Source organism: Eptatretus burgeri, chromosome 2 (assembly GCF_056783735.1).
Source record: "Eptatretus burgeri isolate ZD-2024b chromosome 2, Ebu_testis_v1, whole genome shotgun sequence".
Classification (NCBI taxonomy): domain Eukaryota; kingdom Metazoa; phylum Chordata; class Myxini; order Myxiniformes; family Myxinidae; genus Eptatretus; species Eptatretus burgeri.
In genome coordinates, this window is record NC_140962.1 from 70,342,001 (window position 1) to 70,355,239 (window position 13,239).

The 13,239-nt window shown below is 40.8% G+C and overlaps 1 protein-coding gene and 1 pseudogene across 6 annotated transcripts in view; one reads left to right on the plus strand and one right to left on the minus strand.

The window, feature by feature from the left end:
* Positions 1-13,239, minus strand: part of LOC147032263 (neurabin-1-like) — a 94,628-nt gene that overhangs the window by 12,962 nt on the left and 68,427 nt on the right. For 5 of the 6 annotated variants that reach the window (XM_085869691.1, XM_085869695.1, XM_085869690.1 and 2 more), the window contains 2 exons: positions 11,382-11,440; positions 3,639-3,954 (listed from right to left, as the gene is read on the minus strand). In XM_085869691.1, the coding sequence (XP_085725817.1) occupies positions 3,639-3,954; positions 11,382-11,440 (375 nt within the window). Of the gene's footprint in view, positions 1-3,638; positions 3,955-11,381; positions 11,441-13,239 lie in introns of those variants that run through there. The other variant, XM_085869696.1, reaches the window with a different exon arrangement.
* LOC147032264 (uncharacterized) lies at positions 5,695-7,515 on the plus strand (annotated as a pseudogene).

The window sequence follows — 13,239 nt, forward strand, 5'->3', positions numbered from 1 at the left end:
ACTCAAGGGCTTTCATATTTGCCGCAGTCCAAGGTCTTTTGCACTCTGAAGCAGGCTCTCCTCAAGGATTTGCCTGTATTTGGCTCCATTCACTGGACCCTCAATCCTGACAAGTCTCTCAGTCCCTGCCGCTGAAAAGCATCTCCACAACATGATGCTGCCACCACCATGCTTAGATTAGGGATGGTGTTAGATGGGTGATGAGCTGTGCTCGGTTTCCACCAGATGTAAGGCTTTGCATTCAGGCTAAAGAGTTCAATTTTCCTCTCATCAGACCACAAATTCTTTTGCATCATGCTCTTAGAGTCTTTCACGTGCCTTTTGGCAAACTCCAGGCATGCTGTTATGTGCCTTTTTCTCAGGAGTGGCTTCCGTCTGGCCACTCTCCCATAAAGCGGAGATTTGTGAAGTGCTGCAGAGATTGTTGTCCTTCCGGCAGATTATTCCATCTCAGCCAAGGAACTCTGTAGTTTTGCAGAGAAGTAATTGAGTTCTTGGCCACCTCCCTGACCAAGGTCCTTCTTGCCTGGTTACTCAGTTTGGTCGGATGGCCAGTTCTACGAAGAGTCTGGGTAGTTCCATATTATTTCCATTTCCTAATGATGGAGCTCACAATGCTCTTGGGAACTTTCCAAACACTATAAATTGCTTTATACTCTTCCTCAGAGCTATGCCTCCTCAAAATTCTATCTCAGAGTTCTAGGGATTGTTCCTTGGACTTCATGGTTGAGTTTCTGCTCTGACATGCACTGTCAACTGTGGGACCTTATATAGAATGGTGTGTTTCTTTCTAAACTCGAGGGGGAGCACTCGGTGGAGTGCAAAACCTCCGCCGCCAATACTGCTGGGTCACTTAAGTGAACCTGATATCCCATTCATTTTAAGTCAAAACGGATCAGACTCTACTGAACCACGATTGAATAAACGAATCTAGATCGACGCGCATGTAGAAAGGCCAAAAAAAAATCAATTTTTTTGAAAAAAAAGTTGCAAATTATTTTTTTCTCTAACAAATTTTTTTTGGGGGGGGGGTTGGAAATCACTTAAAACATGTAGAAATGCAAAAAAAAAAAAATTCAAATATTTTTCAAATAAAATCGAAATTTTTTTGAAAAAAAAAAAGTTGCAAAATTGTTTTTTTTCTTCTCACAAATTGTTTTTTTTGGGGGGGGGTTGGAAATCACTTAAAACATGTAGAAATGCAAAAACAAAAATTCAAATATTTTTTTAAAATGGCCGCCATAGCGGCCATATTGGACTTTGGACCAGGTCCAAAATCTAATGGCATGATCCTTGGACCATACCTAACCCCCCACCAAGTTTCGTCGAAATCCGTTGAGGAGTTTTTCCGTAATACTGTTCACAAACAAACAAACAAACAAACAAATAGAAAGGGGTGAAAACAGTAACTTCCGTCCATCTTCGATGGCGGAGGTTAATCATGTCCAGTCAATTGAATTGGCCACAGGTGGACTCCAATCAAGTTGTGGAGACATCTCAAGTATGATCAAAGGAAATTGGATGAACCCCAGGTCAGTTTGGAGTGTCAGAGCAAAGGTTTTTAAAAAAAAAATATATATATATATATATATATATATATATATATATATATATATATATATATATATATATATATATATATATATATATATATATATATATATATATATATATATAAATCTCGAGGCTCATATAAGAGCTAATACAGAGAATGCACAACAAGGGAAGCAGGAGACAAGAAGACAAGAGGGGCAAGAGGAAGCACAAAACAGTGGGGGAACAGAGACATTAGATCTGTGGAAGGGAGAGGGATTTAATGGGATACACATGGTAAACAAGATGGACACCCCAAGGACTTTCAGGAAGGAAAGCAGAGAATTTGAAGGAGGTGGGTTTGGGGTGGATTAACGGGGGTACAAAAGATCATGGTTTTGGATGGGGGAAGATAAGAGATGGTGGTGAACAGCTGTTTTGAATACCTGGAGAGAAGAGTGGGATTGAAGAGAGTGTGGGAGTTTGTTCCAAAGGTGGGAAAATAGATGAATGAAAGAGTGAAGGTTAGCAGTGATTCTTGATTTTGGTAGTTTTACCAGAAGGGGGTTGCTGGTGGATCTTGAGCACTGCGGAAATATTGGGGGACAGATTGTAGACAGAGTAGGAGGGGTAAGGCCGGAGAGGAGATGGTAGAAGGCAGAAAGACCACCAATATGGCTGCGGTGAGAGTGAGAGACCCAACGATTCGACTGCATCATGGGAGATACCAACGATCCTAAATGACAGAGGATGCCCAATTGGTGACTGGCTTTGGAGGCCAGCTTGGAGATGTGGCTTTCCCAGGAAGGATCATGGCAGATAGTGAGACCCAGAAGCTAAAATGAAAGGACTTCTTGCAAAGCATTGTTGAGAAAGTAAATGGGGTGTGGGGAGGGGGGGGGTTAGACTGTCCTTTCAGAGAGAGAAAGTAAGAGTGTGAGATTTGTCAGGATTGAAAGACATGTTCCAAGTGTTGGACCAGCTTGTGATTTTATCCAGATCTGCAGAGAGTGAAGAGGCTGCTGTTTGCCGATCTGAAGGATGACAAATGGTACAGCAGAGGGTGGAGTCATCAGCAAAGAGATAAAAAGGATTTTGTAGAGTCAGAGAGATCCTTGATGAAGACCAGAAAAAGAACAGGGCCCAGAACACTGCCTTGAGGAACTCCAGCTTGGACAGGAAGAGGGGATGAGAGAACTCCATTAAGGGCCACATGTTGACTGCGACAGGAGAGGAAGTCTGTGAGCCATGAGTGGAGATGGCCTTGGATACCATAGGAAGAGAGTTTGGTGAGCAGGGCGGGATGCGAGACCATATTGAAAGCATGCGTGCTTGAGATTTGTGAAGTGCTGTCGGGGGTTGAATACTTATTAATGCAAGGTATTTCAACTTTTCATTTTTAATTAATATGTAAAAATTTGTAAAAACACGTTTTCACTTTGTCATTATTATGGGGTATGTTGTGTTGATTGGTGCCAAAAAAAAAAAATTAATTTTATCCATTCTAACTTCAGGCTGTAACATAACAAAAGTTGAGGGGTGTGAATACTTTCTGAAGGCACTGTGTGTGCTCATATGATACCCTAACCATCTCAGGAATGTTCAGAAATAGATCCCCCGTAACAATGATAATGTATCAAGCAAGGCTCAAGTCATTACAATGTTCTTACTCTAAAAAAACATCATATTCACTCGTTTAGTACTGTGTAGCAACACTCAATGGAGAGTAGTAAAGAACACCATCTGGGAGCTAATTACCTGAATTCAAAAGCTTATCAAATGTCTCATGTCCTCTTTTGCAGTTAATTTATATGGCATAGAAATGGAAGCTTTGGACAAAATCGACAAACTATTGACATGCTTATCCATCAAATAACATTTTATGCATCACCCAAGATTTCTGCATTGTACAGTGGTAATGTATTGCCCTGGTATTGCTACAATATGCGTAATACCTTTGTTGCTCAAAACATTATGTTCACGATATTCAATTGCAATGTAAATACGTTTCGTACATTTTGAAATCAACATCATAGCTCACTTGTGAGCCTTATCAAAAGTATTTTAAAAAAATACATTATTTGTCATAATATTGTGACTCCTACCTTGTGCTCCAGAATAAGAATTAATGCTTGCTGCATCTTCAGTGTTAACAAAGAATTCAATGGCTGAAGGCACTGATTTCACTTCTTCCTCAACCTTAATTTCTGGTGTTTTGTTCTTGACCAGTTCTTTGGTGTCTGCAGTTGAAGGGAAGTATGCTGTGGAAGGCCTAGTTATTGCCTTGCTCGGCACAGGGCTCCCTTGCTGCGTTTGGCCATGGTCATGTATCAAGGTATTGTGAGCCATGCGTCTAGCCAGGGAATTTTTTGTGGAGACTGCAGAGAAAACAGCAGTGAGAAGGTCAGGTTCTTCATCAGCCTGTGCAAAAAAAGGTTTGGGCTCAACTTGGGGAAACCAGAATTAACTATTATTTTTATCAACAAAGGTAGGTTCAATTTACTGGTCGAAACGAAAAACCATATACTGTATAATCAATGTAATCACCTACATTGAACCCTTTCTATGCAGCTATGTCCTCGTCTTCAAATGTACTGACCAAGACTGCACATAATATTCCGAGTCCTCACTAAATTCCTGACAGTGTTAACACTATACCACTTTTTATATATAATGAATCACTTTTGATTTATACATTTAAAACTACAACTCAGCAACCTTCTCCCCATTCCCCTCTACCCCTTCACACATTTCCCTGAAAACCTTCATCCACCCTACACATTCTCAATGCCTTCTTTACACCTTCACATACTTCCACTGAAACCAATCACTGACTCCCCTCAATCCCTTCATCCATTCCCACTTACACCCTTCTCTCACTACTTTTTCTACCCCTTCACCGCTGAGCACAAGCTGCAGTTTTTAGCTAATTCAGTTCATCGGTGCAAGTGCATACAAGTCAAACCAACAAACACCTCAAATGATCATGATAATTAACAATGTTTATGGTTGTCATGCAGAAAATCGACATTTTATTACATTATGATTTGTAATAGCCACTACCACCAGGAATAGCATAACTCGATACGCTCGCACTATTCAGCCTTGACAACTCGGACTAATTACATACAAAAAATCTCCGTTTATTAAACAAATTGCTCATAACTTCATTTGGGTGGTGTATTGGCCAGAGTGCTGCCTTTATTGCTACCAAAATAAAATACCTTGGCTTACAAACATGAAGCAAAAACATGCCTAACTGCTTATGTGCATATCTAACATGCCTAACTGCTTAGGTCAGATAATTCATTTTGTAAATATGAGACTTCCGAAGACATCTTTTGCTTTCGAGAAAACCAACGCGGTGGATGCATGATTTTTCTTCCTGACAATTATGGGTGGAGACAAGCCAGCTCTCCAGCCAATGGGTTCAAAGGCTTCATACACACCCAGCTTCATTACTTTTTTAATAAATACCAGATGACCCGTGAAACCGTTGGGTTCCCGTTGTGACAGCGTTGATGAATTTTTTCTTTTTTTAAAAAGACACTAAATTTTAATATTATTTAGTGGTCAAACTTTAAATTGAAGAAAATTTGAGCATTTACCGCAGGAGTCATCGTTCGGTCAACCGGTTTCTCGAGGTATATCAACACATTCTCCATGGTTTGTCCTTGCGCTTTATGGATCGTCATACCAAAACTTGACTGAATCGGGAATTGATTTTTTAATAATTTTTTGTGTTGCCTAATTTGAACGAAACTTGATACTGCACACCACAGGTGAATGGTAAATAATGTGGCCCTAAATTTTTTGCGTTATCGTGTACCGTTTTGGCTGTATTTCGGGAACATATGTATATATATATAGGAACATATGTATATATATATATATATATATATATATATATATATATATATATATATATATATATATATATATATAGGAACATATGTATATATATATATATATATATATATATATATATATATATATATATATATATATATATATATATATATATACAAACACATACAAGATGAGAGTTTTAGTAGTATATAGCTTTGATATATTCGTGATTGTCATTTGTCAATGTGTTTTTAGATATTTTTAACCTTTTTTTATCTCCCTTTCCATTTCAGATTGGAACTGACTAACATCATGATGGAAGCAGTCAATCTTAGCGCTGCGACTGATGTTGCAGTCGAGTTTGATGAGGAGCTTTGTATTATTTGCCAAGAGTACACCCAAGACAAGCTGGTGTGTACACAATATGGGTGCGATCAGATTATATCCGCAAGCGAGACACGACAAGATGCGGTGCTCACAAGGTTGAAGAAGTTGACGCCTGGCGCTCTATTCAATTATCATGTCACAAATGCGTGCTACAAGGGCTACACAAATAGCACCAAAATTGCCAAGCTTAAGGAGAAGCAGAGAGAAGCATTGAAGCAATCTGTGCCCTCTGGTGATGATGCGTCAACCCAGTCACCAACACCTACTACGACTCGTTCACAGTCAAACAGCATGCGAACACCAGCTTGTGTGGCACCTGGTCGTGCCACTGTGTACTATCAGTATACATGTGTCATATGTGTCAACAAGTCAGTCAACCGTGACTTCACCAAATATCGAATCTGCAAGAGCAACCGAGCAAAGATATTCCTAGATGCGACCGTCTACTTCCAGGATGATGTTTTCAGTCAAACTTGTGACCTTCTAGACGAACATGTTGTGTATGGGGCTGATATTTATTATCACAACCAGTGCATGTGCAAATATATTCAGCAGTATGAATGCTCCAGAACTCTTAGTTCCCCTGTACAACTCAATACCAAGCAGCAGGTGTGGAATGAGATCACTGACGAGATTGAGATGGGTCTGTGTGCTGGCAAGGGTTATGAACTTTCTACTATTCGAGACCAGATGAACAGCCGCCTAGGAGGTAAAGGTAATGTCCAGAATATGGATGTGAAGGTCCTCCTCTACAAGCAGGTCAACGACCTGATAGACTTTGCTTACTCAGATTCTGCAAGAAAATGACTCATGGTATTCTATGTGCTAGGTAATGAGGCAAATATACTTGCTGAGCGTATCCGATCAGTGAATCCCATGCAATTCGTCGCAGCTCAATTCAGAGCATGCTTGCACGACTACGACTTCGACTTAGATGATCACTTCTGTGATGCCGAAGATTTAAAGCAAGCCTGGTCAAAGATGAATATCCCAGAGCCCATCCTGCAGTTTTATGGCCATTTGTTTAATTTCAGTCCAGCCACATGCAGGGCCGCAGCTGACCAAGTAATAACAAGTGACATGCAGGAAGATGTCGATGATGTAGACCAGGAGGAGGAACAGGTGCCACGCAAAGATGGTTCTCTTTCAGTCCAGCAATGTCGGAAAATACAGGCCATGTTCCAGCACATGTTCTACATTCACCATTCTGGCAGAAAAAGAACACCAATGTCTGTATTGAATGCCGAGTTTGCCCACAGTCCATAGGACGTGGTGGCAAAATCTGTCACCTCTCTGAATCGACAGGCGATGGCCATAAGCTACACTGAACTCCGCCGGTACCAGCATGACCTGGCTGCTTTCACTGTCAACCAAAATGAAGCGGACATGAAGTTGCCAGCACATTTTGACCCAGGGAACTTCACATCAGCAGCAATGGACAACTGGGGCCACGAAGGAGCAAATTCATCTGAACATGATACGGTGTGTGTCCTCTACCAGCATAAGCCGAAGGCCGTCTTATCCAAACCCAAGCGCTCTGACACATCTGTAGTTCATGGTCCGAAAGCCCTAAAGGAAGTATTGCCATGTCAGCAGCTACAAGAATTTGGAGAAAATCTGAAATTTCTGCAAGTGCATGAAGTTGCAAGATGATGCCTGCACCAATCCATCTAATTAAATCTGATATGGTGGAAGTTTACACAAATTCATTGTGATGTGGGTGTTCAACTTAATAAATTTGTGTGATATGGCAGTTGTGTAACAGTAAAACCTGTATTCCTTTATTTAGCAAAAACGTATCATCTAAAATAATAAAATGGCCGAAGAGATATTGAGGATTACAAATTTCGGACCCGATTTGGTTTCTACAGAAGAGCTTCAGAGCCGCCATCATGTAAACCAGTTCTCAAATCGACTAAATATTGCTTTTAGCGTGTTCCCCAGCCCAAAAAACCTGTTTAAAAATTTTTTGGTCAAAATCTCTCAAGAAATGGCCGAGATATGACCGGTATGGTTTCTCGCCCGACGGGAAACTTTTGGGGCAAGCTGTGCAAAATCTATAAGGATTTCGAGCGAGAACCCAATTTTTTTTAAAGCCTAGGACCTATACTACCATATACAGCTTGGTTTTCCCCTATACATATAAATGCATACAACTCTGTCCCAGCCCCACGAGTAATCTGTTAACATCACTCCTATGTTCTCTGCTACCTCCCTCAACACTCTTGAATGCATGTTATCTATCCCTGGAGCTTTATCATCCCTTAATTTTCCTCGATATATGTGATTGATATGACTGGCACATTAATAAGCCAATCCACAGCACGAAATTCCCATCTTTGATTTTGTTTCGGCAGACAATGGATGCCTGAAGATCGTAGAAAACAAGATTTTTCATCAAAATGGAATATTTGCAGTTCAAAAAGAAGAGCATCCAATTGAGGTTATGGAACAGCTTCAAGCAGAAATATGTCAAATAAAACCATGAAACTTGATTGTTTGCTTGATCACGAGCACTTTTGTCAATAAAAGAAAGATTTTAAAAAAAGATGTGTATCTTTAGCTGCATAAGCTACAAATTTCCTATAAATCAGAAAATCATGAATCTACTTTTCAAAGTGCCAGGAATTGAGAGTGAACTGTGCTCAGAAAATCCATCCATTGGGACCACACTCTGTGCAGAGCGTTGGTGCTGCATAAGCAGTCTCCTTCGGCTCTTAGACACAATCCTGGACAGGTCACCACTCCGACACAGGATACCAGAATGCTGACACTCATTTTGCCAACCTCAGAAGGATGACAGGCTGAGTCAACCCCACCTGGTATTAATTCAACAGCCAGCCAGGACCCAAGGATCCCAAGCCTATCACCCTAACCATTAAGCCAACACCAGGCATTCAGAAAACAACACTTTTATCTGTTTGGAGAGTTGTAGAAGCAGATGTGGATCTCCTCTTGCATATGGAAGCTTGGCTGCCAAGTAGCTATCATTTCTTGGAAGCGTGGCTGTGCTGCTGATGCTGTGCCCCTCTAACCAGTACATTGGTACTCATTTCACTGACCTCAGAAGAATGACAGGGTGACTCAGCTCCACCTGATGTTTAGTCAGCAGCCAACAGGACTCAAACTCAGGACCCAAGGATCCGAAGCCAGCTGCCCTAGCTGTTAAGCCAACACCAGGCTTGCAGATGAGGATGTCAACGTCAGTTAAGTTACTGAGAGATAATTCACCTCAGAGCAGAGACAGATAATTTTCAGAACAAAATTCTGGGTAGAATTCAGGGTACTCATTATGACAGGTCTGATATCCTCTTTATAATAGAAATGACCAAATTAATAAATTAATATTAGCACTGCTCTCATAACGAAAAACACTCTAAAAGAGAGTGGGGGTGATAGTGCAAGACAAAGCAATTTTTTTGCATAATCCAATAGAGGATCGATACATAGACAAATTGAAGTTGTGGAAAGACATTATCATTTCTAAGTTTGCTGGATACTCTTCCAATGTATGAAAGAACTGTGCAAAACAAATTATCCTTACTAAAATTCATGGACCGGTGTTTATTTGTCCCGTACTCCTTATACCGTTCTGGGCTGATTACATCCAGACTTGCTACAGATGATCACCATAAACCCTAATTCATGTGTAGGGGTGTTTTTATCTTTGTCGATGGTCTTGGGGGAGTGAGGGTAGGACACAAATTCTCTATGTAAATGTGTATCATGTAGCGCCCCCTCCAGGTGGGGGAGGGTATTACACCATTTACAGTACAGTATTCCTGTCCCCACGTTTTCCAGTGCTGTGAGGTGTTTTTAATTATAAGCAGTCGGTATGTTTTTGCTTCATGCACGTAACCCGGGTTATTTTGTTTTGCCTATACAGAGTGGTCAGTTGCCTTTACACCGCCCAAAATAACAGTATGCACCAGAAGAACGTGTAGCATGCCTGGATGAATAATTTGTGGATACATTTATCTATAATATTATTCGAAAATATTAAGTTGTACAATATTTCATATATCTATGTTGGGCTCCGTCGGTATTGACATACCAATATGTCGGCATTATTAAAAATAATAATTAATTTTTTTAAACGCAGATTCCAAAAATACGCCATGGTTCAATGGTCCAATATGAATTAAGTCTATGATGTACACATCATTGACACACAGTAATTTTTCAAAGTATCCCACATAAGGCTCCCCCCCCCCCCCCCAATCATGAGAACGGTTATTTTACTTCCAACTTCAGCTTGTATTAAAAATTATTTTGTTTTCAAGTGAGATCAGTATTGGTAATCAGCACCGGCCGGTATCCATCACGATCGTGGATCACCATACCAGTATGACTACAATCGTTGTTGCTTCATGCCAGTATGACTATTGTGCATCACCTTGTTGGTAAAAGGCACAGGCTATCTAAAGCACAACCGATTCATGTAGATAACCAATGGGTAATTGTTTTAACAAGCTCAAATGAGCTAAGATCCTCGTCCTCTTAATGATGACGTCATAAAAACGAATATGACGTCATTGTGATGTATCAGCTTTGCGATAAATTTATCTGTGCTAATGCCCGGCTTGATTCCCGCAAACATAATTCAAACAGCGTGCCGAGTTTCAGAGATAATGGTATAGGCATTTTCCATTAGCGGCGATATTATGATGTCAACTTTTTTTCTAGGAAGAATTCCCAAAATCTGAGATGGTTACTGCCTGCGCGTGGGCTTTCTGCATATACATGGCAAGTTTCACGAAGATCCGATGAAAACTCTGGGTTGTGAAACAAAAAAAATGTCAAAAACTAGGAATGACGTCATAAAAATTGATATGACTTCATAGTGATGTGTCATATGTGCGGTAATTCATCTCTGCTAATGCCCTGTTCGATTCCCGCAAACAGAATTCAAAAAGCTTGCCTAGTTTCGGAGATAATTTTTTTAGGCGATTTCCATTAGCGGAGATATTTTGACGTCATAACTTTTTTTTCTCGGAGGAATTTTCAAAATCGGAGATGGTTACTGTCTGCGCGGGGTATTTTTACATATATACGCCAAGTTTCAGGAAGTTTCGATGAAAACTGTAGGCTGTGAAACAAAAAAGTCCACAAGAAGAAGATGAAGAGCAACGATGCGAGTAAGACTTAGAGATCCTCCACGAGGGTCGAGACACAGCCACGGGAGCAAAGAAAAACGTGATTGTTTGTATGGTGCTCGGGTGTTGAGGGTTAAAAGTTGAAACCTGCTGCACTTATTTCCTGGTACATTTTGATGTCATACGGTTCACTGGTCCAGGGTAGTCGAGACGCCGAGTGCATCAGAGCTTTTTAAATCAAGCATGGTATTTAAAGATTGCAAACACCTTTCTTCAATTTGTTTGTGATATTCCAGGGGTTTTTTTCATACCGATTATTTTCGATATATTGGTACAATCGACATGAAAAATTAAATACTGGAAACTGGTATATTGATACATCGCCAGACCCTAATCTATGTTTATATTCCACGATAGATGTGACAATGCAACTGTGCAAAACAAATTATCTGAATAGCTTGTATGTAAAGCTAAATAAAACTTGTTTTTTCATCAACATATTATATTAATACTTACTTTACGATCAGCGTCATGCTCGTCTTGGACACTTGTGTCCAAACATCCAGCTTTTGTTTCTGAAAATAGAGAAAAGAGAGGGAGAGGAAGAAAGAGTTTGCATCACAAACTCAATTCCCTTTGGAAGCTCACAAAGAGAATATAGATTTGGTTTGATGTAAATAAGGCATTGCTGAGTTTTCTTGGAAGATCTGACTGATCTTGGAAGATCTCATCCTGTGATATCTCACCTTTTATTTACAGTGATATAAGGCCAAATGGAGGAGTTTTCACATATCCATCTATGCATTGGGACCATACTCTCTGCAGAGCGTTGGTGCTGCCTAAGCAGTCTCCTTGGCTATTGGGCACTATCCTGGACGGGTCGCCACTCCGATACAGGATACCAGCATGCTGGCACTCATTTTGTCGACCTCAGAAGGATGACAGGCTGAGTCAACCCCACCTGGTATTAATTCAAAGGAAAAGTGTGATTTGAACCCAGGTCTCAAAGATCCCAAGCCCACCACACCAACCATTAAGCCAGCATCACACCGACCTTCATATGACTGAACATGACATAGAATAATATACATTATACTAAATATGCACTCAAGTAATGCAAAAACATTGCCAGACAAGATTGCACTTTTTATATAAATTATAAGGACTTTAGGAGTCATTGAACAAATCACCAGAACAGTAAACCCTTCAACATTGTGGATTTGAACATCGTGCCAATTTAGTTATTACGCGGCTTAATTTTGACCAAAAGCAGTTTTTGAGCCGAGTTGCGAGTCAACTTTTGCGTTCATGTTGTGGGAACGGTTATCTTGGACACCGTTAGTAATGGCACCCAAGAATGATGATCTTGTACAAGAAGAAAAAAAATATTTAAAAAAAAATCACCTTCCTGTGGGGGGGGGTTGGTGTGGGGTAGGGTGAGAAAGGGGTTGGGGGGGGCAGTGGGCATGAGGTGGTTCACTGGTTTACGGAGTGGCAGAATGATTTATAAAAACAAACATCGACAGATTACAAAGGGGAATTATTTAGAGGAATAGCAGGGGAGGAATGGTGGGGTCTTGAGACATTACAGAAGGGAGGCGCTACATTTAATCTGCTTCAATGCGACAGGGGACTTCAACGTAAAACCAATTCATATTTATTTTACATGTTTATTACCTTCGTCACCAAAGGTAGACAGAGGTTATGCTTTCACCCCTGTTTGGGTGTGAGCAGGACATCTCAAAAAGTTATGGACAGATTCTGACGAAATTTGGTGGACACGTTGGGTTTGTGAAAGCGATGAATTGATTAGATTTTGGTGAAGATCTGGATCTGGATACTAGAATTTTTAAAGTGATTCTTCACCGTTGAGAGATAGGGGCAAAAACGATGTTGTTGTGTTGTTGTTCGTCTTTCGGCTGCTCCCGTTAGGGGTCGCCACAGCGGATCATCCGTTATGATCCGCATACTGACTTGGCAAAGGTTTTACGCCGGATGCCCTTCCTGACGCAACCCTGGTCGCCTCTTACGACACAGGGATAAGGATTGGGTTTCACCATGATTCTGGGCTGCCCTACACCCTCTCATAGTGCGGCCCAGTGCAGGGCTCCCGTCCTCAAGCGATCCTCCAACCCAAGCCTCCGAGTAGCCGGATTACAGGCACACGCCACTACGCCCGGTATAGGGGCAAAAACGATATATAGCACAAAATCTCAAAAATGTTGTGGACGGGTTATGACAAAGCGTCGTGGTTGAGTTGGATAGGCGACAAGAACAAGCCAATTAGATTTTGGTTCAGGTCCGGATGCAGATCCGGCCTATCAGTGGGATACAAAACGTAAACTGTTCAGCCTGGCGGATGTATGTGCTCAAC